This window comes from Gasterosteus aculeatus, chromosome 3 (genome assembly GCF_964276395.1).
Source record: "Gasterosteus aculeatus chromosome 3, fGasAcu3.hap1.1, whole genome shotgun sequence".
NCBI lineage: Eukaryota > Metazoa > Chordata > Actinopteri > Perciformes > Gasterosteidae > Gasterosteus > Gasterosteus aculeatus.
In genome coordinates, this window is record NC_135690.1 from 8,704,014 (window position 1) to 8,729,503 (window position 25,490).

General features: G+C 45.5%; 3 protein-coding genes across 15 annotated transcripts in view; all 3 read right to left on the reverse strand.

The window, feature by feature from the left end:
* The window catches only part of LOC120815358 (receptor-type tyrosine-protein phosphatase S), a 57,965-nt gene extending 54,330 nt beyond the window's left edge, over window positions 1–3,635 (reverse strand). For 7 of the 13 annotated variants that reach the window (XM_078099029.1, XM_040170278.2, XM_078099022.1 and 4 more), the window contains exon 1: window positions 3,218–3,635. The gene's annotated coding sequence lies outside the window, so the exon portion shown is untranslated. The remainder of the gene's footprint in view (window positions 1–3,217) is intronic. The other 6 variants (XM_078099028.1, XM_078099027.1, XM_078099021.1 and 3 more) reach the window with 1 other exon arrangement.
* A 2,528-nt stretch (window positions 3,636–6,163) lies between these two features.
* On the reverse strand, window positions 6,164–9,789 carry fem1a (fem-1 homolog a). Its single transcript, XM_040170293.2, has one exon. The coding sequence runs from the start codon at window positions 9,395–9,397 to the stop codon at window positions 7,544–7,546; it is 1,854 nt and encodes a 617-aa protein (XP_040026227.2). The 5' UTR covers window positions 9,398–9,789; the 3' UTR covers window positions 6,164–7,543.
* A 1,751-nt stretch (window positions 9,790–11,540) lies between these two features.
* LOC120816572 (C2 calcium-dependent domain-containing protein 4C) lies at window positions 11,541–14,270 on the reverse strand. The gene is made up of 3 exons (XM_040172282.2): window positions 14,132–14,270; window positions 12,841–13,608; window positions 11,541–12,710 (listed from the first exon to the last, which is right to left on the reverse strand). Exons 2-3 carry the CDS (start codon window positions 13,582–13,584, stop codon window positions 12,159–12,161), a joined length of 1,296 nt encoding a protein of 431 aa, XP_040028216.1. The 5' UTR covers window positions 13,585–13,608; window positions 14,132–14,270; the 3' UTR covers window positions 11,541–12,158.
* Window positions 14,271–25,490: the final 11,220 nt, after the last annotated feature.

A 25,490-nucleotide genomic window follows, 5' to 3' on the forward strand; every position in this document is an offset into this window, starting at 1 on the left:
GCAAGACAAGCTCTGAAACACGTTCCTTGTCCTGTAATAAGAACAAACGTTTCTGCAAAATGTCCCATTTAAGCGGACAAAAACAACAATGACAGAGAGGTTTTTTCGGTGGGATAAGAAGCCGCTGAAATAGAGCGGAGGACTGCGAGGCGGCGCCGGCATCAACGCGGAGATGATAACCCCTTTGTGCGTGCGGGAGGAGAGGAGGATGGGGGAGGGGAGGAAGGTGAAGATGTCTTCAGATGTGGCAGTTGTGATGAAAAGAGAAGCAAACGACTGGAGACAAGAGGTGGGGAGGAGAGGAAGAGGAGTAAGGGGGTGGGGGTTGCATTATTCATCCATGCTGACCCATCAGAATCTCTGATTCATGTGGAGAAGGGCATCAGTCAAGTCAAAAGCTTTCTGTCTGCCTTCACTCATATGCACACGCGGACACACACACACACACACACACACACACACACACACACACACACACACACACACACACACACACACACACACACACACACACACTTAATTGCAAAATATCTCCTGGCTAAAAAAGGATAATTATCGGCCCGGTTTGCTTTCGAGACAATCAACAAACAATGGAGATTGGTCCTCGCGCAGCACGGTTATAGAGGAGTTTTCTTTCAGGTCTACTATTGTGTTTCAATGGGAAGAAAAACGTCTATCCAAAATGTAGGCAGACATGCCAATAAACAAACATGGGAATAAATCCAGAAGATGATAGTGCTTAAATGATTTAATACACAACTGCTTTGTTTTTTGTTATTTCACTATAATTAATTGAATGATATGTCATTTGGAAAACGGAATATACACTTACTATATGTGTTGTTATAATGTATTTGTCCCACACATTGTAAATGAATGGTAAAATAGATTGTGAATGGTGGTTTAAACACTAATATGTTAATGTTTAATGGTTAGTTGATGATGCACATGGTCATTATTTTTTTTGAGTATAGTAATTAATTTTTATCATGAAATGTATTTTTTGGATTACTGGTAATTTACTGCGAATGTTTCCATATCAACCGGATATATTTGGGCCAACATGGTTGAAATAAGAGATTTTCAGTGAGTGCTGTTTAGGACAATTAAAGGACAGTAGAGAAAAATCTTTCATAGGCTTCTTTTGTAACATTTAAAAATAAAGATTTACTTTTGTTTTTAAATGACAAAAACATATAATTACATAGACATTCCATAGTGCTTTGCCTTGTGGGGATAACTTATCTCAGGAGACTCATGAGAACCTGTCATTTCACTGCACATCCTGGATCCTCTGTTGCTCTTCCTTTATTTTTCCCCCCAAGTCTTTTGTTTGTTTTGTTTTTCATCTATGTGGCTGTTCCCTGTCCATGCACAAGGTCTATATGAATAAAATTTACTTTACAGACTTTGAATATTTTAAATGGAGCTCTAAAGTAATCAAGAAATACAATTAATTCTCATTTGTAATGGGTTGGAAACCGACCTAATGGGTGCATTCTGCACGCTGTACACATTGTTTTCTGCCGTCCCTGAATGAACAAGTAGAGAAGCGGAGCATACAGAGAGCTCACTGTTTGGAAGGCTTTGAAAAGGTCAATTAATATCAACGCCTCGACAACAAAGTTTCTCCCTGCTTGTAATACAGGTTTCTACGCTTCCGGCATCAAAGCCTCCCTCCTTCAAGCTGACTGGTGCAACAAAGCCAGAGGACAGATTCCCGACAAGACGCGTGGACGGGAATAACATTTAACACAAGGGAGGCAAGTGGGGAGGAAAAAAAGAGGGGGGGGAGCAGTTAGGATAATGCAGCTGCGATGAATGGGGAATAAGACTTCAATGAGGCCTTTGACGAGAAACCGAAGCGGCTCCGGTGGGAGCGCACGTCATCCGGCATATCCAAGGCTGCATGGATCTTACGGTGGTATCTGCTTGGAAGGAGCAAGCAGCCATCGAGGCCCATGGTTGAACCCTGAGAAAAGCTATTTAAGGGAAGTACTTGCCATCACTCATTTCACAAGCTACTGCTCCCAACATTGTCTAGATGAATACCCGTGGGGCTGAGCGTCCCTCGGCTCACGGAAGAGCGTATTTGTTCTGTTTCCCAGGGACGGAGACCGAGGAAATGTTCCGGATGCATCATTCTTCCTCTACGTATACTGACTTTTCCCAGTCAACATCATGCAAATATCTTGATTCCTCTCATGAAGGTGCTGTGTGTTTTCATTTGTGAGGCATGGGGGGGGGGGGGGGGGGGTCCACTACTCAAGAGAGGAATCCATGTGTATAAATGACTGATTAAAGAAATTAGGGATGTGGAAATGGTCTGGAACAATAACCAGCAAGTGCACAAATTGGCCTGAGGGAAAATTCCCCATCTGTGCGTGAGGAGAGAGACCTTCCTCGGATTCACCGCGATTTTTTGCAGAGTTTACACAGGCCACGCAGCCGAAACACAGCAGACCTAAACAGACATTTGGAGTGTACATGATTAAATCCCAAACAAGCAATAGCCTTAGGAAAATGTGTCAGGATGAATCGATGTATCATTAAACAACTGCCTGCCTGAACGCACGACTGGCTGCTTTAACTGCAGATCCAACAGTGTTTAGTTACAGACGTATGAGAGGTCTGTGGACTACAAAGGATGCATCTGCAGATGGGCTTGTTTTAAGTTATTGTCTGGAGAAGCGGAGGCAGCAGCCGCTCTGTTATTTTGTCCACGAGGGTTCAGTTCTAATTTTCCATTGTGTGTTTATTTCTTCTTTTTTTTGAGACCTTAAAAAAGGACTTAGCACCCAGACTCATCGTACCGGGAGAAGGACCATCAGAAAAGGACACTTAAAAAAAAGGATGAGGAACAAAGGCTTTGCCAGTCTGCCCCGGTCCCTCAAGGAGGGAGGAGGGGGGGGGCACTCACACCGATGCCTCCAACCAGCCTGCTCTGCACAGCAGACCCCTCGGTGGGGTTTTAACCCAAAGTCTCCGATGATGATAAGATGAAGCAGAAGAAAAAAAAAACATGCACAGAAGACTCCTTCCGCCCGCTAAAGGAACGGGGGACATGTCCCCCTCCGGCATGGACACACACGCGTATTTTACTTCATAAACGGCTATTCGACAGGTGTAAATAAGCCGCGGTGGGTGCGGCGCGCGGCGGCTGCAAACGTGTCACCGGGGAGGGAGAACGGAGGGAGGGAGGGAGGATGCTGGTTACCTCGGCGGGCAGCGCTCCGTCTTCATGTGGGTGGATGTGCAGCTGGAAGCTTCCTCTCGGGGACCAGCAGGGGCGAATGTAATCCAGCGGCAGCGGAGAAAGCTCTGCCCTTTGCGGGGGGACGCATGCACGCATCGCCGGCGTCTCCCCTCAGCGTGCGGACTGTGGAGGGGGAGATAGAGAGGGAGAGAGAGAGAGGGGGAGACCTGTCGGGTGGCGCGGCGGCGGGTCACGGGCTGCTCCTCAGCCCCTTTTGTCGGGAGAGCATAGCCGGTCGGGTGGATGTCACTGATACTGCCTGCCTCCTTCTTTAATGCCCTCCTCCTTTCCTCCCTCTCCTCCCCCCCTCCCTCCTCCCTCTCTCTCTCTCTCTCTCTCTCTCTCTCTCAAACACAACACACTGGAGCTCTCCCCCGCCCTCGTGCACATGACGTGATGCAGGCAAGATCTCCAATAGCAACCGTATCCCCCCCATCACCTCTATTACCCCCCGTTTCTACCCCACGCCCCCCCCCCCCTTCCAAACACCCCCTCCAGGTCCGGCTTTTACGCTGACTGTTGCAAAAAAAAAAAGAAAAAAGAAGAAGAAAATTGGCTGCCCAGGTTGGTCACTGTGTTTTGGTGACAGATTTTCCCCCACTGTGCCTCCCCAAGGGCTAAAACGAAGATAAGCACCTTGAAATCCTGTAGATTCCCATAATACAGAATCTAATTATAGCTGTTGGCAGGGAGTCAGAGCCTCCAGAGACAAACTACCCTACTAAATTACTGTGGGACATTTGAAAATATCACTGTGGGATTTATTAATAACACGGTGGGAGGTCGGGACAAGAACATTGTATGGAATAATTTATTATTGGGAAAAATGCTAGAGTTAACACCTGCATGTATTTTGTTGTGCGCAGTTGTACATTTAATATAGGTTCACTTTGTTAATGTAATCTAATACAAAAGCAATTAATCAAGCATGAATGTTATGATGTTCTGTTTTTGTTGAAGCTTTTATATGTGTTGATTCAAATTGATGATAGTTTTGTTAAATTACACTGCGTGCTTAGAGGTGTTTAAACAGGCAATATATTTAATTACCTAGTAAACATTTAGGCCTCTGGAGAGAAAGGCACAGAAATGGATGCACGCAGTAACATTAAAACATATGTGCAATAAAGACGACGATGTGCAATAACCACTGTGGTATGTTCATTTAGGTCTTAGTATATTTAGCTACTGTGGCCTTTGCACTCATTTTGTATTTTTTACATTTTTATTCTATTCTGCTGCCCTTGTTTTTTTTACCATGTATCATGAGTGCACTGTCCACTTTGCTGCCACGACCCTGTGAATTTCCCCACTGTGGGACTAATAAAGGAATATCTTATCTTATGTTAACGATGGACGACTTGTCCAACTGGGACAAAGAAACGCATTTCATGCAGTTTTCTTTGGCTTAATGATACAATTAACATTAAAAATACTGGGCAGTATTTGCTTGATGAAACCCATTATGATCCGCAAGCTATGAAAATATCCGGTTCTGGAACCATTATTGTATCATGGCACTTATTTTGCTTAAAAACATCAAAAGAAAACTGCAGCGACGTATCAACGAGCAAAGAGGCTCCACAGACGAAGAAAGGCAGTCGTCTTCTGAGATTTGCCGTTATTTAGGTCACGCGACATGACGGGAAAACAACCGCCGCGAGGTCAGAATGTGAGGTGTTGGAGGTCGGCACGGGGGAGGCTTTGTTCTCCCCCCGTGCAGCAAACGTCTGCTCACACACAACAAATGCACACGCAGCGCTGCCTCATAGCTGGTTCAAAAAACAAAAACATCCCCCACAACTCAACTTCCCTTCTTGCGCCGACAGAAAGACTGTTTGGCAAAGTGTGAGAAAACCTTGGAACTACCTGCCATCACTTCACTGATGGTTATTGGAAGCTGCTGGAGGCACAAAGGCCCATTGACTTCCCTTGTTGCTGTAGCGACATCTAGTGGGAAGTTACCATCATTTCATGTTGCATTGACTTGACTTGGGAAAACTGGGGAGGGGGGGGAGGGCGTGAAGATTTCTTCCCAGGACTAACCGTGGCTGACCCCTCGACGTCATAGGCCCTCGTCCCGATGCCAATATCTGAATAAAAGGCGTAAAGCGCCCGCTGCCCTTTACAGAAAGGCAGGAGGCCGGGTCAGATACGCACATCTCTCGGACGCGTGATCTCGTTCGGCGGCGTATACGCTTGTCACGTGGACATGACCCCCACTTTTCCAGCTGTGGTTTCTTTACCCCCCCCCCCCCCGCTTAACATGACACCTGTCACATGCAGCACGACATCAACGTCACACTTTTCTTTCCCAATCCAGGCAGTTCAAAGCAACCGGCTCGTATTGCTCGCGTGGCCAGTCGGCATAAAAGCGGCCTCTGTTGCCCTAGCGCCGTCTCCGGCCGGACACCATGTGACCTGGGCCGACTGTATTGCGTTACCGTCTTCCCATTTCCACAGTTTAAGCTCGGGGCAAAAGATCCCTAAAATTAGCAGGGTAAGTGCCCCGTGTCCAACGCTGCCCAGCAGCAGTGACGTTAATTGCACTCTATTTATACAAGAGTGCAGGACTCATAAAGATCACGTTTCTGTTATGCTTTATTTCTGGGCCGTGGCGTTTATGTGGGCAGCGGGAGGCCCGTATTTGGTTTGAAGGGATGAATCAATTGTGAGATGATCGTTTGTTTTTATATTCTGCTCGTGTGAGCCTTTGCAAGCACTTTCCTACTTTCAAAATGAATAAATACTTTATCCTTGTAAGTATTTCAACCCATTTCAGTATGTAATAAAAGCCTTAAAAACAAAAGATGAATCGTTTAAAAAACAATCCCACGCATGATTTTTCCACGTGTAGAACGGACACGGCAGGAGCGAGATAAACAACACACGCAAGCAAACGCAGAGCATGTTGCGATACTGAATTTTATTCAAGTATCCCCGACCCACTTTGTCCTTGAGTTATCATCGGTTAAACAAATCAGCTGAGAAAGAGAAAGGCAGCGATAGTTCATAGCCCCCGACGTAAGTGTGTCCATTTAGGATTTACAGCCTCTCTGTGTGCTTTCGGCTGGGTGGCGCTCAGCAGGAATAAAACATTCATGATAACACAAGAGAAACAAAAGAGGGACTATTAATAGTAAGACTTAAGACGCGGGAATGGCCCTATCCGTTTCTGTGAGACTGCGTCCGAAGTTAAAGGGAGAATTCACTACAAAAGAGAATTGACACTTGATCAGGAACAGTTTGCTTGTTTCTTTTTGTCCCCCCTCCACACACACACACGCGCACACACACACACACGCACACACACACACAGACAATCCAGGGGCTCAAGCGCCGTCCTGCCCTTCACAGCGCGTCCTCGTTCCGACGCCGCTTCTTTGGCCGAACTAGTTGGTTGTTGGCGTGACCCCGGAGATGAGGGCATACGTGGGCACACTTTAGGATCTGGGCTATGAATACCGTTCATTCCGACATTCATACATCATCAATCCGGAAGCTTTCAGATCGTCAGCGAAGCAGCCCTGGGTTCAATTACCACGTGAAGAAATAATCTGGTGTAAAATCTTGTTTGTTTACGTAGTGAATCTTTGCTTGAGAAACTGGAATATCACAAGCTGCATTAGGTGACGTGCGGAGGCTGCAAAGTGTCTTCTTCTCAACGCGTGTGCGTCTCCACTTTACTTCGGCTTGTAATCAGGAGGATAATTAGTTGCTTTTCATTTTGCCACTGGTGCAGCCTGTAACGGCACATGGCATTTCGACATTTGGCTCAGTAACACTTGGCGGCATCAAAGAAACATAACAGATGGTATACAGTAAGTCGGGTCAAACACGTGCTTTCTTAAAGAATTAGCGAAACAACAAGTGAGCTTCCGTATTCCGTGTTTGTTCAAATGCTTCCAGTAATACGTACATACAGCTCAGCCGCCGAAACACACACACAAGCACCACCGCCCTGCAAGTCTCCTTTTAACTGGGACAATAAACAGGTGAATTGCATTGAAGTCTATCCCACGTCGGAGTCCCAACCAGCTTTAAATAGCAGTAGAAATCAACAATCAATTTGACTTAATGTTAGAATGAGGCGATAGGTGAACAGATCGACAGCCAGAGGCTTTAGCTGGGTGTGTATCGCCATGGCGACCTGTGACATAAGGTCAAAGGCCACGAGGAGAATGACGGGGGTGCGATGGAAGCCTGTGGCGGGTCACAATAAAGTCTCGGAGGGGGGACAACACCAAGTGTAGTGCAGGGGGAGGGGGGGGGGGGCAGCGACGGAGGTCAGTGCAGTTCGATGAAAGCCTCCATCTCCTCAGAGATGAGTCCCCTGTAGGGCAGTCTGTGCTTCTCAATGGCGCGCGCCGCCAGGCACTGCAGGGTGACATGGTTCAGCGGGCAGAGGGCCGGGTGCCCGCCGCTCTGCTCGTCCAGCAGCTCGTACGCCGTCTTCCTCTGTGCGTTTGTGGCGTCGAAGTGCGCCCCGGCCTTCATGAGCAGCGCCATAATCTCCGGGCAGCCGTTGTTGCTGGCCACGTGCAGCGGCGTGTTGTTCTCGCCGTCGCGCGAGTCCACGTCCGCGCCGCACTCCAGGAGCAGCGCCGCCACCGCCTGCGAGGGGAAGCGGCCGACGGGGTAGCGGCCGACGGACGTGGTCTCCTTGTCCACGGCCATGTGCAGGGGGGTGAAGCCGCTGCGGCCTCGGGGGTTCAGCTTCAGCAGGCGGTACACGGTGTGCTTCTTCTGATGCTCCTGCTCGGGGCTGCACTCCAGCTTCTCCAGGAGGAAGATGAGGTGGAGGATGATGGACAGCGCTTTGGTGAACTGAGGAGCCTCGGGGGGATTGTCCTTCTGCGCCACGGCTCGCTCGACCTCCCTCACACTTTTCCCCAGCACGGTCATCAGATCGTGGAAGGTGACGCGGGTGGACAGGGTGCCTTTGGCCCGGTCTTGAAGGACAAAAGAGAAGAGCTCCGCAAAAGACAGGAAACTGGAGGCCGTCATGGGGCTGAGAGGGTCCAGGTTGCTCTGCTGCATGTCCAAAGCATATTTCCAAAGGCTGATGCAGCGTTCAAAGTTGCCCGAGTCCGCGTACACGGCCCCCCGGTAACGGATGTAATAGGAGGTGTCCGGGTGCGACGGCCCCAGGATGCGCTCGCGAACCAACAAAGCCTGCATCCTCATCTCATCGGGGTCTGTGATCAGAGCCTCCAGCTCCTCCGCTGTGCCCACCTCCTGCGCGCAGCCGTAGGCAAGGACCGGGGGGCCGGGTGGCGGCTTGCCCAAGGAGCCCGCTTTGTCCCCCGGTTGCCTCAGCTCCATCGCTCTCCTCCAGTACCTCATGGCCCCCAGCAGATCCCGCTTCTTGTCCACGAAAGTGGCCCCGAGCAGTTCCAGGGCGTCGACGCGGTCCTCCCTGGAGGTGCGAGGCTGGTGGGCGAGGTACTCCACAATGTTGGTGTGACCCGTGACGCTGGCGGCGAGCAGCGGGGTCATCCCGTAGCCGTCCCTCTCCATGCGCGCGTTGCACTTGAGCAGCATCTTCATGATGTCCAGGCTGCCCGACTCGGCGCAGTCGTGCAGGGCGGTGTTTCCCTTCACGCTCTTGCGGTTGACGTCGGCGCCGCGGTCCAGGAGGAACTTGGCGATCTCCTTCTGGCCCTTGTAACAGGAGATCATGAGACAGGTGTGCCCGTGGCGGTTGGCCACCTCCATGTCGGCCCTGTGCTCCACCAGGTAGCGGACGATCTCCAGGTGGCCGTCGAAGCAGGCGGCCCGCAGCGGCGTGGAGTTGGTGAGCGTCGCGTTGTTCACCGAGGCGCCCCGCTTCAGGAGCGCCTTCACCACGGGGAGGTGACCGGCGGCCGAGGCCGCCCACAGCGGCGGAGCCCCCTCGATGGTCTCGCCGTCGAAGTTGACCGCGCCGCCGAGTTCGACGTTGGCTCGGCAGTGGTCGAGGAGGTAGTCCACGACCTCCAGGTGTCCGTAGCGGGAGGCCACCAGCAGAGCGGTGCCTCCCTGCGTCTTCTCCTCGGCTAAAGCCTCCAGCTCCTCTGGACTTTTGTTGCTCAGCAACTTCTGGATAAGTTTCAGCTTACCGTCTCTGGCCGCGTTGAAAACCGCCGTCGGTACATCCATCTTACAGACTATGTGCTGCCCCGCGGGGCGCCGGCCCCATAACCGCTCGTTTCTGGAGAAAAGTGTTTTAAAAAGCAGGGAGGTGACATCTTAGCTCGGACGCGGCTTCTGGCTCGCATCTTTCTGCCATTTTGAGGGTGCTGTCAAGATGGCGTTTGGTGTTGTTTGACAGGTCTATGTTTACTATTGTGGCGGTGCATTGTGGGAGGCGTAGTTTCGACGGAACGCCTCCGCGCAGCAGCGCGCGGTTCTGCGGCTTGAATAAAACTGCATTTCCCTTCCCGGCGTGCGGTTCGTCCGACCGACCGGCGGACGGGTTCGTTTGTTATGGTTTTTTCGGAGCGGCTCTGACGGAGAGAGCCGGCTGGTGCTCTATTCACAAAGCCAATGCGCCAATGGACGTGGTGAGTGGATTGCCATCACCATGGATACGTAAACACTAGGAGCGGAATTCCTTTGGAAGTCCCAAAACACACAATAATACGTGGTTACTTTGAAATCAAAACAATTATTATTGTAAAATATTAAAATTCCCTCCATTAAAACAGAGAGCAGGCACAGCAATCACACACACACACACACACACACCAACAATGTTATTTCTTTTATACAATACAACTTGAAGTCAGCCTAAAAAGTATCCACCGTACCAACTGTCGGGCTGTGTCATCGTTTTCGGTCTTGAGTCTAAATAGTCCAGGCTGAAGGAAAGCAGAAGTCAACAACGCGGTCAGAGGGCTTCTGAGGCCTCTGGCATCGTGAGCAAACATCATCTGCTCCCAACAGCATCAGGCCTCTGCAGTCGTGTCACATTAACAGAATGGACCGTACTCACTGTATCCTGTGTTTGTTTTGCATTGTGCTTTTGCAACCAGCAATATGGAAATAATTAGTTTTCTTTGGTGATACAGTGCAATTCAAGTAGCACCCAGATAACTTTTTCATCTTAACGTTGTTAAAAAGGGAACAAGATACATATATCAAATATACATACATGAAATGAAATGAATGAAGCTGGAAAACATACAGCACATGACTGACCTAAACGACTTGGAGAGTCTTCACATTACTCGTGCAAAGCCCATGGCAAGTATTGATTTAATATTCACATACACGATGCTGTGCAAGAGCACAGCACTGTGGAATGTTGATGTTGACTTTTACTTTAGCATCTCTCCAAAGTTTGAAAAAGAATCCACTTACTTTCAGATTCAGGAATGCAGTGTGGCACATGTCGCAGCTGTTGATGAGCATTGAGCAGTGTAGTAGGATTAGAATATTGAGTAAGTTCACTACTTTGGGTTTGAAAACCGACACCTCTACTTGTTGAAAGCATCACAAAGTTCAGGTTGCAGAACTAATTTTCAATGTTGCTTTTTGGGAAACCAAAATCATTCTGGAAAGAATTTACAAATTGTGTGATGTTCATTTCATAGAAAATAGTGAGTATTCTTAAAAGTAACTTACATCGTAAGTCTACATCTATAAATAGATGATCATCTATTTACCTCTATTTATCTATTTCATCTATCGACATCTACCTTTTCCAGGTGAGTCCATCCCACTTCAGATCACCCAGAAGAGCGCACAGAAAACAGACATTTCACCAGGCTGTAGGGCACTGCGTCAATCTGATGTTTCACCAGTAGAGGAGGTAAGATCCACGCTTGGCTTTGGCTTTTAACACTGCGTTCCTAACAGATGTTTTAGTTTAAACAGTATGTATGTTTCCATTGATCAACGCAGGTATTGAATCAATCACAATCAATTGCAATCACAGTCAAACGTTTGGGCCTTTCTCATTCAGTGTGTCCAAACGTTTGACTGGTAGTGTATATCTAGAGCGTGTGCCAGCATTTGTTAAGTGTGCTTATTAACCGTATGAATCTCACTGGAGGACAGCCGAAAGAGGAAGCATGTTTTTCAAAATTAAACAGGGACTTTGAATGCACAGAGAGACAATATTGCGTGCTGAGAAATGACACCCAGCTTGTCTTCCTCAGAGGATCCCGAACTTAATTGCAAAAAGGAAAAGCTGGAGGTAGCGATGCAGGGTTAACAATCACGGGCCTTGGTCTTGATCCAGTTGAATTGTTAGAGCTTACAACCACTGAGACAAAGAAAAAAAAAGAAAAAAAGCAACAAGCGTTTAGCATTTTTATTCATACGTTCAAAGCTGTCACATAATGGTCATATTAACGTTACATCAACTGGCAATTCAAATATCATTTCCGAATATAAATGATTTCAAGTACACAGAGGGATTATTATTTTCCACATGAGCGAGCAAAACCAACATGTAACATCACTGCATTATTTCAAATACTACAGCTCCAGTTTTAACGTGATCCTCATTGCATTACATGATATTGAGCCACATCACGATGCTCATGAGAGAAGGCAACATCTTTTCTCTCAACACGCAATACTTGAAGAGAAATACACAAACAACGACTCATCCGTTCACATTGCAAAACCACCCGCAAGCGTGTAAATAATGGTGGTTTCAACTCAATTAACCTCGGCTGTCAACGGGCTCGTGGCCGCAACTTGATAGTTGAACTTTAAATTCTCCACAGGCTTCCGCAGAGCTTTGTTTCCGTCCATTGATTTTAATAACACGATGTGCAAACTACGGCTGCCTTGTCATCGGCGTGCTTTGACTTGCCCATTATTTATCTGACCTCTTCTGTGGGACGTGATAGGTGGAGAAGAAGGGGCCTTCAGGACGTGGAGCTGTCAGGGTCTTGACAGGGACTCCCTAGAGGTCCGCCAGCAGCTCACTGAGCAGCACCTCCCTTTCCCCTAGAAGCACGTTTCTCCTCAGACTCGTTCCTTTGTTCACCACCTTTATCTTCATGGCCAGGCTCTTCACCTGCGTCTGGGGCAGCGCGTCAAAAAAAAAGTCTTCGTTGAACACCGGATTCCTGCTGTTCTTGATGATGGTGCTCCTCTGTTTCTGCTGCTTGCCGGGGTTGAGGTAGAGCGCCACGCAGCAGTTGATGCTTTTGATGTCGGTCTGCTTGTCGTAAAGGGCCTCGGCCGTGAGCAAGCGCACCCTCAGCCGAGCTGCCTCTGGGTCGTAGTGGGTGCTCAGCCTCATGGTCCCCCCCTTGTGGAGGTTGATAGTGTGCTCACGCTGCTGGAGGTCCGACGCCGCTCCCCTGGAGCCGCTGCCCTTGCATCCACGGAAGGCAGGCGAGCGAGGGCAGCGCATGTGGCGCCGCTGCATGTTGGGGCTGTTGTCTGCCGAGCTGCACTCATCGGTGGAGACGGAACTGTGGCGTGCCAGGGAGCGCTTGGCACGAGACATCTTGAGGCGGGAAGAGACAGAGAGAGAGGTTAACACACAGGAGAAAGCCTGAAAGGTGATTTTTAACAAGAACAAAATGCTTTTTAGCAGCCACTTAATTTACACTGACGTTCACACCAACAGTGCTCACCTTGGCGTGTGTCTCCTGGGTAATGGAGCGCAGGAGGGAGGCAGAGCGGGACAGCAGCGGCGAGGTGAAGGGGGACGACTCCGCTGAGGAGCAGGTGTCGCTCTCTCCGCCACTGAAATAGCGGTATGGGTTGGGGTCAGCCGGGGCCAGAAGGGTCCCCCCTTGGGAGCGTCTCTGGGAGTTTGGGGAGGTGAGAGGGCTGCCGGGGTCGCTGTGGAACAGGCTCTCCTTGCGGCGGGTATGAGGAGACTCCACCAGGGTGGAAAAGCCATATGAAGTCTGAGCCTTGGGGACATAAGGCAGAGACATTGCAGTCTGTGACTGGGGGTCGGCGTTAGTGTTGCCCCGGGCCCCGTCCGCAGACCCGGCAACCGGCTCGTCAGCGCTCTCCACTTGGATGATGTGACGGTTGGCGGACTTCTGGAGATTGCGCGCGTCCCCCCCCAGGCGCGAAAAGAGCCCAGGGCTGCAGGGGTTCTTGCTGCTCCGGGCTCTGGGGCTCTGGCTGCAGATGGCCTGGTCAGACACGGAGGGTCGTAAGGCAGATAGGTGCTGAGGCTCCGGCGTTGGAGACTCTTCTGGTGGGCAGCAAATGAGTTTAGGGGGGATAAAGAAGTCAGGGATCTTTTGTGGAGTAAGGACGTTGGCATAAACGGAGACAGGAATGGCCTCTATGGTCCGGGGGGTCCGGGAATGTGTTCCACTGTTCTCCACAGAGCTCCGGAGCTTCTCCAGCAGCCACATGTCTACAGACGCTCACGCTTAACTCTGTTAACAGAAAGGTGACGCAGAGTTAAACGCACATCCACCAATAACAGCAGAAATATCCATTTGTGTTGAGGATTACTTATTGAGGAATATTGTCGACTAAATGCTTTTCTGCTCCAGACATCCTGATCTGTGTCTTTTAGTGCACTTTTTCTTTTGAAAAAAAGCTGAACAATGCAGCAATTTAGTGAAGGAAAGGAAAACATACATTATGCGATCAAGAAGTAAGCTTTCCTGTCGAAATGTATTCATTAAAATGAAGAGCTCTTTATTGTGTAATCTCCTCGAACGATATACACGAATGCTAATGAGATTATTATCGTCTCAAGCTGATTATAGTTTATAGTTTCTAACAAATCAAACTATCATCATTTTCCACTTCAAAACCACTTTATGTAGTCGGAGATTTAACTGCGCAACGATTACTGATAAAGTAATGTGCCAAAGCAAATGTGGAAAAAGAAACTTATTTTTCCCCCTTCTAAAATAGCCTCGATTACCATCCAACGCACAACACACCGACCTGTTGATTGTAGATCTCTGGTCCTCCGGAACGCGGATCTCCGGCTGCGCCGTCTCCCGCCACCTCTCCAAGCACTCTGTGCGCAAAAAGGTATTTCCCGCTAGTGGATGAAGTGTGATCCAAAACGCGCGCCAGCGGGGAAAGGCTGCGAAGGGCGCGGGCACTCTGGCTTTTTATTACGGGGGTCTCTGACTTCTGAGCCAATGAGGAGGACGTGAAACCTCGCCATGGTTTCTACCATAAAACTACTCCCAGCCTCGGGTGAAAACTCCTTCAAAGACTCAAAGTGCTGCGTGTGATCTGCGCTTTTCCTCAATCACGCCTCGGAGATTTAACGAACAGAGCGTCACGGTGGTTTTAATTGGTGTCCACGTGACACCCGGTCTCTCATGTATCGTTATCGCGCTATAACATGCAGCGAACAGACAGGCGCCTTCATTGTGTTTCCCTTTGGCAAACTGATAATGATGATGCGGGGAGACAAAACGCTGCTATTACATCCTCCATCAACTCATTTACCAATTGTAGTGAAATACAAAGCTTCAGTCTTCATACTGAGAGTGTTTTGTAGCTACAGGAAGTGGACAAAGTGAAGTACACAAGAGACTGCAGAGGTTTTAAGCATGTTTGCCTTTATGCCTGTTTTAAAACTCTCCCAAATAAGCCTATAAATCATAAATCTTTAGTTGCCTTCTGTTTGTCTTCTCGAATCTTCCCCATGTAGGCGTGCCATGAGCAGGATTTGTCCCTTGCTGAGTGGTCACGCTCACAGACTTGGACACAAGTCACAGTCTCTGGAACGCTGCTCATCTGAGGACAGCAGCATCCAACTTTGTGAGATGTGCTTTTGTCTCTTATGTGCTGACACAGATAGTCAACTAATGACTGTGGAAGATGATCCACAGAAAATGAATAGTCAAACATTCAATAATGGATTAATTGTCTTGTCGTTTTTTTTAATTATCGCAACCTGTTAAATTTGGAGATTATTGTGCGTTTCTTTCTGTTATGTGACAAACATAATATCTGTGTTTTGCATTGTTGACCATCTGGAGCCCTCAGGATGTTTTCAGATACTTTGTAGACCAAATAATGAATTGATTAATCAAGAAAATAATCTTCAGATAAATTGAGAATGAAAATGTTACTTGATCGCTGTCATTCTGTTAATCCATTTTAACCCCACTTTACTTTAACCTACTTACCAGCCTAAACATTATAAACAGAACAGAACAAAAACTGCTACATTACAGAATCTGGTTGCTGTGAAGATTTAAAAAAGCCTGATAGCACAGTGGAAATCCCACAACATTTTCCTAAAAACATTAGGTCTGTTCATTTGAATATAGGCTCAAAAAGATTCCTAATATTGCATAAGGACACAAGACCTGAGCAAATGAAAAGTTCTCGGATTGGTGAATCGTCTTTGTTTGCCGTCTGGAACGGTTTCTGTTCGGAGAAAGCCAAAGAATTCAACCCACATTGTCTTTTACCAGGTGTTAAACGTGGAGGTGGCTCCGTCATGGTATGAGCAGCCATCTCGTAGGAGTCGGTTGGACCAGTCAATATTCCGCTGCAGGTTTCTAGAAACAACCCACCAATGTGAGGCCATATTACACCACGAGTTGTGCCACGCTGCAACACTGTCCCTCGAATATCTATTTCAAATTGACAATCCCCCACGAATATGGAAATATTTGTATAATTTGTTGTTTTCATTATTTTGTCCACAGCAGAGATACAGTAGTACACATGTATTTGCACGCTCAATTACAAAACCAATGGCTGTTCGTTCGGCGATAAACGCTTTCATTTGCATATTTTTCTCCTTGCGATTGTAGTCGTATCTGCTTGCACACAAGCTCTCTGTGAACATGCTCTCTGTGACCCGTGTGGGTTTGTGGACGACATGAATCACTCACTTATTTGGGCCAAAGATTTTTTTTCAAACGAAATTAAGACATCTGGTGTCTCTCATACTCTCATGCATACTTTTTTGTCTTTGTAAAAATAGCAAACAAACAGATTTGGTTATAAGTTTATAAATTGAAGAATATGTTACTACAACAATAAATGCATTGCGCTTTTTTCCAATAAGCAGAATAATTATTGAGGAGGTTGGTTTCAAATCTCCTTAAATGTATTTATATTTCCAATACAAATAGTATTATACATACACAGTATATTGTGTGTGTTGGAGAAACCTGAAAATGCCAATTCGCTCAAGTGGCACACCCAACCCTTAATTGACTTTGACTGGTTCAAATGCAGGTTTATGAACATGAAGTAATTATGGTCAATGGTTTTTCTACAACCGCCTACAAAACGTTCTGAATACTTATGTAAATGACATCAGTTCATTCTATTTCTCTGGGCATAGGGGCCATTTACAGATTAGTGATGAGCCATTAGATAAGTGCATGATTCATCCACAGGTCTAGCCATTATTTGGACATTAGACCAGTCAAGTATTTACTGATTCCACAGATAAATATGTACCTCTAATGCCCCCAAACCAACTACGCTAAATGAACTATTTCATCAAAAAACATCTATAGCCAGTAGCCATTTGAGGCTGTGATGCTTATAACGCACCGTAGATGGACGTACAGGGAAAAAGGGAACCAAACAAGTGAGAAAAAACTGACTTGTGCTACTTTAGGAAATAACCACCTTTTAGAAATAGAAAGGGTTTTTCTTCTGCACTTTGCCACATCTCTAACACCCTGTCAGCCTCAATCTCAAAGAAACGCTTTGTTCATCAGTCGAGGACTCACTCTTGTCTGCCTCAGCCATAAACCTCGGCTCAGTAGCCATTATTGCCTTTCCAAACAAACAAAGTTAGGGTAATGGTGGGAAGAGAAATGACATTCCAGAGGAAAGTGGAAAGGTGCAAAAAGATTTCGCCAACATGATAACCTCTCAAAAAATGCAAGCCGCTGCAACCTAAAGGAGGTCGGTAGCTGACATCCCAGTTTTTGTGGCAAGGATGGAAGGCGAGGATGCTGGAAGAGGGGGGGTGCAGGAAATGGGGAGGTGGCCATTGCCGCCGCCACCGAACGACCCATTACATTTGTCATCCCAGTTGTTGTGATGTTGGCGGAGAGTTAATCCCATGCGCAAAAGACATGTGCTGTATCTGCTTCGTCCCTAAACATGATTTGTTCGTTGCTTTCTTCCTTACAGTTAAACGACCTTGAAGGTCTTTTCTTTTATAAAGTGAGACCCCCATGATTTAAAAGGAGTTGGATACATTGTTTCCTCTCCCCTCATAGCGCAAAAGACTCAATGTGTTTCCTTCTTGATAAATGATACCCTACCATTAAGATTCAACACCTCTATGGCTGCAATCTGTGACGATTTAAAGTTGCTCTGGAGGCAAAGGGTGTCCACTGGTGTCGACTTTTTATTTTATGAAGTGTTAAATGAGGCGGGGTCTTTCACTAATCATCTACGTTACTGTTTTGGTCACGTCTCCTAACCTTTCCTTCACGTGGGAGATTCAAATAGAAAGCTGTGAGTTACATACACAGTGTGAGTGTATTTCTGAATCAGTCTACATAGAAATAGTCAACGACAAAGTGACGCACTGCATTAAAAGGACTTTGCTTTACAGTTTCATTATTAAAAAGGCTTCCGCAGCCAAACTGACACCCTCCTCATGGCTCGGAGACAACCGACCCAGCTTGTCGGGGGCCGACCGGGCACCAGGGGGGACGAATAGCAAACACACACACACACTGCTAATGAAAGAGTGGATCCTGCGTTGCTGCCGAGTTCTGATGATGCATCAAGGGATGAACACACATGCGAACCATCAGACCAGAAGCCATGAGTGTGCATGACACACGTAAACATGACAAACAGAAAAAAAAGGGAGGAGGCAGAAGGAGAAGGGGGGAAGAAGGTGCAAGATGGAGTATTTACAAAGTGAATACTGGACCTGCACCATCTGTAAAACAGTTGCCTACAGGAGGAGGGAATAAGAACGACGAAAAAAGCACTTCATAATTTGCTTAAATGTGTCACTCTGAACACTCCAAGCACAGTTAACACATAAAGCAGATGTTCTCAGCTCAATTATAATCATTCAAATACTCCGAAGGCACAGCTTGCAGCAACAGCTCATTCCCTAATTTTATGCAAATCGCACACAAGAGCAAAAAGGAATATGGACAAAACCTGCCTGAAGTTGAAATTCGAAACAATAGATGAATACAGAACTTACAAAAGTATGAGAGAAACTGCCCACATCTCAAGCCCATAGCTTGGTGCAGGAACTGTGAGTGTCCCCCTCTGTGTGTGCCGGTCGTCACACCTAGTTCACCCCTTTTCTTTCCCTCCACAGTCCTGACTGTCGCAATGAAAACAAAGTGAGAAGAATCAGCTTTTATTACCATTGTTCAGTCCCAACAGAGTGACCCTGTTCACGCAGAGACACTCTCCCCTAATGCGTAACACATGGACCACTGCAGCATCCCTCTGCTCTATTCAAACCATTCCACTCAAAGGAGATCTTTCCTATGGGGCAATCAGGTACATGACACAAGCTGAATGACATTCCAGCAGCAATAAGCCTGTGATATATTTATATTACATCCGCCAGATAGCGAAACAACAACTGATCCCCTCACAACACCAGGACGTAATAATGCAATTCAAGCCTCCGTAGTTATATTTCTGTACCTGTTTTATGCTGAAAACAATATATCTTTTCCAATATAGTTGCTGTGATCTTGTTGGTTTCCCTCGGCTGTCACTCAGTTGTCCTGTACTCACATTCAATGTCAAAAAGGATTTCATTTTCTTTGTGCTGCTTTCAATCCTTCAGTCGCGTGGCCTCTCTGGATCAACGCCGCGAGCATTTCAACTTGAGCCTGCGCGTGTTTTGCAAGCGCCTTTTTTCTCCTTCCCTTGTCACGGCGCGGCATTTTGACAAGCGTCTGACAATCAAGTCTGTCAACGTGATAAATCCTTACACAATATGTTGGCAGTGAACAGTGTCACTCCAACAGACAGAGGGAAAAGAAGGGATGACCAAATGGTACTCTGTATATTTTTGACAAGAAAATAAACACAACAGCCCGGATTCATCAAATAAATGGCTGACTGAATCTCGGCAGACACCAATTGGCTCAGGGACAAGCTGTTAGTTCCACAATTAATTCATGTCAATGTTCCTTGAAACTATCAACCAACGAGAAACTAAAGATGTCACATAGAAGATTACATGAAAATCTTCCCACTGAATTTAGTTTGAACTTATGAGAAAAACAAAAATGGTCATATTGTAACTCAAACAAATGTTTGTTTCAGGACATTATTCTGTCGTGGATGTTTCCTTTTCTAAATTCCCTCTGTGTTGCAGTAAAAAAAAAACATCCCGCTGCCTCTGAATTGGTTACTCGGAGTCGACACAAAGCCCAAGGGGAGAAGAGAGAAGCGGCGGGAGTGAAGTACTCTGGTAATAGGATGAAATAAATGAAACGAGGAACCTTTAGGCTCCTTTATGTGGTCTCTCTCTCGTGTCAACATCCCCGATGTTTTGTTGGCCTTTTATTGGGGATGTGGATGACTCATTGGTCTGCCTCACCATGAAACTGTGAACGGTCGCTGGTATTTATTGTGCGGCAACAGAAGCACTGAAAGGTAAAAGTTAACCGCAGGGCTGGAAACACACGGTGCTGCTCTGAGGAACTTCTCTTAAAATCTGTAGTGAAAAAGTCGGGCCCATGCATGTTGTACACAGCAACAAGGTCCTTGTACTTTAATTCCCGGGATCTCATTATTTGGATATGTTACTTTTTTATATATGCAACTACAGCTACAGACTTTTTATAATAATGTCAGTGACAACTTTAACTAGAATACAGTCTTACATTTACAGTAACTAGCCTGTAATTCAATGATGGGATGGTGGGTATTAGCTTAAATAGAACTTATCAAATATGGCACAGATTGAGAATTACAGCCAATTTGAAGGGATACATTTTTCAACATTAACTGCATGACATGTCATGTGCAAAGCAATAAGGGACAGGTATTGCAAAATGAGGAATGAAGGCCTGGTCAGTTGTTGAATCGCCCTCTCACCATTGAGAGACCTTATGTTATGTTGGATTGGATGAAGCCTGCACGTAAATTTAATTCATTCACATGAAATGGGTCTTTGTTGGGACGTACAACTATTATTTGTGACTTTAAAAAACACCTCGCACACTTGGACCAGCATGGCCCTTGCTATCTTTTTAAGTGTTTCTTATTTAAACTTTTATTTCTGGTCCCACCCAAAGGTGTCCACGATGGCGTCCTGGTCGTGATACATTAGATGGAGGTGGAGCTATGGTGGTGAGACAATAACAGGCCCCGGCTCAGCACAGGTTTATTTATATTGTTAACACTCCCACAAACTACACACACGTGCCAACAAACTTGACTCTCAATAGACATCCATTGTCTTTCTACAGGTTGTTTAATATGAATGCAAAATATATACAAAACACTTATTACAGTTTTAAAGAATATAAGACAGCTTGGATATTTAGGAATATGATTCAAAGCACCTGTTACTGTGTCATTCTTGTTGTTATGCAAACGCTGTTAAGTGCTATGAGCCAATGAAGGATGGACTTCAATGTTAACAGCCACCCACACTGCTCCCGTAGTATTAATCACAAAACAAGATGCTTAATCAGATAGACATGACCTGACATGCACAAATACAGATACACACATACACCTCAAGGTACAAACATCACAATCAAAAGGGGAAACATTGGGATGTCGAACCCCGAGAAGAACAGTGGGAGACTTTTTTTTATTTTTTATCTCTGTTGCTAAAGCAACAAGGAAGTGGCATTCCCGTGTGCAGCCCACTGAACTAGAACTGAGGGGGGATGAGAGGAACATTTACATCCACCATACTATATCTACCGGGTTATTTCAAACCTGACATCTCCACCTGTCAACGAGCTGTCCGCACTCGTCATTTATCCAACGTCAAGTGTGGACGTGAAAGAGAAGACCGGTGCAAAAACTCAAATGTTTGATCAGCGCTGTAATCCAAACGCCTCAAAGTCGGACAATGAAGTGAAAGCACTGTGTGTTAAAGTGTGTGTTTGTATTTGCTTGATGTGATGAAACTCAATAATTATCCCCCTCAATCATGTCACGTTTAAAGCATTGAAATACAAGCTCCCTGAGTTGGTTCTGCTTCATAGGCTCAGAAGTGTGCAATTAGTCACGTCTCATGTTCTATGGGTGTAATAGCTTCCACAGCGGTCCTCATTTCAGTCCAAGCTGAAGGTAAAGTCAAAGAAACATGTTCATCATCGGAAAAAAAAGGTATGAGGATGACATGACACATGACATTTTGAATCTCTCTTTGTGATAACAATGATTTAATGAAAGGTTTGAGGGAACAGATACTGTTTACTCAAGAGATGTGCAACATGTGTGGTTGATTTATCTTTGATTAATTAAAGGAAAAAACACAAGCCAAAAAAAACATTTTTTCAATGTTTTTTTAACACCAAACCAGCCTTTGACAGTAGTAGTCTGAGGATCCTGCGTAATTGCGCGTCGTCTTCTGCTGCGTAACAATAGATGGGAAGAATAAGAACACTATACTTCTGTCAAGTTTTCTACTTTACACTCCCTATCAAAGTGAGCACCAAGAAAACCTTTTCAGCAGAAAGAAGCTTAAGGACCACTAAGCCCCAAAATGATAAAGAACGGGTGGTTATGTGCTGAAAAGGTCTCAAGGGTCGTTTTGATATTTACCAAGTTAATTCCAGTTGGAATATGTAGAAAGGTCTTGCGAGGAAGGTGAGAAGAGGCACTATTTACTGAGATTATTTTCCGACCCTACGTGGACTGAAGTACTTCCTTTGCACAAAGGCCAATCAAGCAGTTTGTTGCACTCAGGTGAGAGTGAAGAACCATCAGATGGAAACTCATCTGCTTGAAGGACCGGAAACCCAGCAGGGTGTGGACCACGAGGAGAAAAGAAAGGGCAGGGCGAAGGGGGAGGAGGAAGGGAAGCGGAATAAATGAAAAAGACGACGTGGCATTAATGAGAGAAACAAAAGAAAAGCGAACACGCTGACATTCAATTCAACTGGATTCATTTTATTTTGTCTGCACACAGGCGACATCCTCTGCCCCGAAACCCTGACATGAAAGAGACACGTCTGTTTTCAGAGACAGCCGCAGGTGTAAGTCTTGCTTCGAGACGGCGGGTGAACAGAGGTGGAAAGCTGTCACTCTTTTTAATAGTAGTGCTAAATTGACATAAATCTTAACAAGTACATTTCTAACTGAGGCACTTTTGCCACTGTTTGATGCGCATGACTCATGTTCTCTTTTTGAACTTGTAGTACTGTATCTTCTCACACACAAAAAAAACCCTTTGTTAGTAGCCACAATCCTCCTTTTACCGACTTCAGGGGAACATAATGCAGCTGTTCAAGTCAATTTTTAATGACAAGATGTAGCGGAGAGCAATTATTCTGCTGCAGATTGTTCATCTTTGCTAAAGGTAATAATGAGAATCAAGCTCAGCTTGTTTGACCTGCTCCATCGCAGTGTAATACTACTATCTTGTTAAGATTTGTTCGAAAACCTCCACAGGATCACAGATGAAGTACAGAACAGTAAAATCTCAAATGAATGCCTTTTTTAAGAAGTTAAAAAGACAGATATTTGTAATTTGACTGTTCTGTTAAATGTCTCTCTTTCATTGTGCAACAGCCGAAAACTGACAAAAATCTGAAACTGACCAAAATCTGAAACTGACTAAAATCTAAAATCTAACACACTTGCGTTTAATATCAACACTCAGGAAAAGCTGAATTGTAACTCAGTGACGCTTGAAACAGGCTTCATGTTCACTGTGAAGAACAAAGGCAAACACTTTCTAAATAGTCGCCTGTTCAGAGTCAAATCCTGTTGCTAAAATGCTAAATCCCATTTACACCTCGATCCAGATTCTCCACATGATTCTTGTCAAAAAACTTTTTTTCCTCCTATTCTAGAGCCCCAGTCTCTGCTTCTCTCTAGACCAGCTCCCTGCACAATAATATGCATTTAATGAGACAGACATCCGTTACTTTAGTAGCAGTTCAGGTCTATTTTCAGAGCTCAAACTTTTTGTCTGATGCTTGATCGTATTGCTGAGTCTAAATGCAGTCCAGATTTTTTAACCTCTGTACTGACTGGTCTTCCACACATATCTGCCATCATAACGTAGTATAACCATGCATCTGCCAAAACATCAACTTTTCAAGCGCTGAGAGAAACTTTGTGTCTTCTTTGTGTGAACAATGTTTTTCAAGACAATCCAAAGGGCTTTTAAATGGATTATGTAGCTTAAGAAGTAATTTTCTCAACTCATAAAGGAATACTTAATCCTTCGGGTTTAACTGAAAAATTGGACAACTACACATGCGATTACACCGGTTACGTGATAATTTTTTAAATGACAGTTTAGGACGCAACAATGTTAAAAACCTAATGTTTAAATCTAACTGAGCTCAGATGAAATATTGGACTTATTCAAAGGCTGGAACGGTGACAAGCATGTCAGGCAGTGATTTGTATTGAGTTGATCGTGGGGGAGGATTTGAGAGATGCGTATGGCTGCAGGGGTGTTTTGATCTGACAATCGCCTCGCAGCACCAGAGACAGACTGAGGCTTTGAACACATGGAGCGCGAGAGGATAGGACGGCTGATCTGGACTGTTGAGACGCAGTCATCAGAGGCAGACTGCAGAATCTGTTACCTTGCCAACCAAGCCTCTCAGTGTGAGGGTTAAATGCGAGAGATTCTCAGCCAATGCAAATAGGTTGCCTTCTGTTTTCACTACACTCATTTTGTTCCATTATCTAAAAACATGCAAGAATGTGGTACAGGAGTTCAGATAAGTGGTTCTTTAAAGCACAGTTTGGATCCAATTTTTGATATGTGAGTAATGTGTACACCTGGATATTATTCACAAAACCACCAATGTGCCCCTCGTGACGCCGGGATATGAAAGGAGGAATACTTCATGCAGCACTTTTATTGCCATCGCTGCAGGTAAAATATTACGTTGACATTAGGAGGATAGGAACACTACAGAAAAATGCCTTTAAACTACAGAAAAATGCAATGTAAATATAAAAAAGGCATCTCTATACAAGTGATCTGCAATGTAAATGAAGTGCGTCTCCAACATAATTAGAGGAAAGTATGTCACAGAGCGTATTGTTAAGAAAAATAAATGAATAAATAGGTGATGCCAATTTGAACTCTGCTTTAAAATTCAAAGCAAAGTTTTTGAGAACTTGCTGAAGTTCTGTGGTCATCTTCATTTCGGTGATTGCCTATTAATCTCCAGCGAGGCCGGCGGAGACATGGCAAAGGCACAAAAATAGCCAACTTGTTGCTAAGGAACAGTGAGAAATAACCCTAACTTTTCTTGAAACATCTGATCTTATCTCCCATGGTGCGCCTATCTCCGTATGCGCCAGTATGTGTTGTGGGGGGAGGGGACGCTGGTTGCAGAGTCAGGTTTAGCAGAGGTTGTTTCTAGGCAACTGTTTTTTTTTCTTTTAATATCAAACCAGTTAGCTTTTCTGTGTTTACATTCTGTTCCTATTCATTATAGCCCTGCTTGTCCACCGATACAATTTCTCATTATTTAGATTGAGCCAACTGGTTCTCGGGTGTGTGACCCAGCACAACTCTTTGTAAAAAAAAAAGTAATCAACTCTGTGGAGTTTCAGAACAAGTCCCAGCATCCATGATGTGCAGCAAGTTTTCAGTTCTACAAAAGGTAAATGCAGAGTTCCTGTCCTGTATGCAGACGTTCATATCAACTATACCAGCTCTGTTTGGTTGGAACAAAATCATGCATAGTTTAAATGCATTTTTTTCAATATATGTAATAGTAAATATTAAATGTTCTCTTTTTGCTTTTCCTTACACGTGCCATTAGTGTGCGCGAAGAGGTGTTTGCACATTTTACATTTAACTGCTGTCAGCTTGCTACTCACTTGGTCTCAGATGGGAGCTGTTCATTAAATTACAACCCGGCTGCCCGGGTGTTAAAGTAAACACACAAATAAAACGCATCGTGTTTTAGTGATATCAGGCCGGTAGAACAATTAAGAAACATGTTGCTGACATTCATGGGTTGTGAAGGCGTTTGACATCTTCTGCCTTATTATAGTCATCATTATAATTAAAGTGTCACACATGTGAATGAGAATTACAAAAACACAATCTACATCATTATTTTAGGGTTTCTTGCTGTAGTAGAATTAAAAGTTGTTCCGCACAGTTCATCTTGGGTTTATAACAAAGCAGAAAAAACAA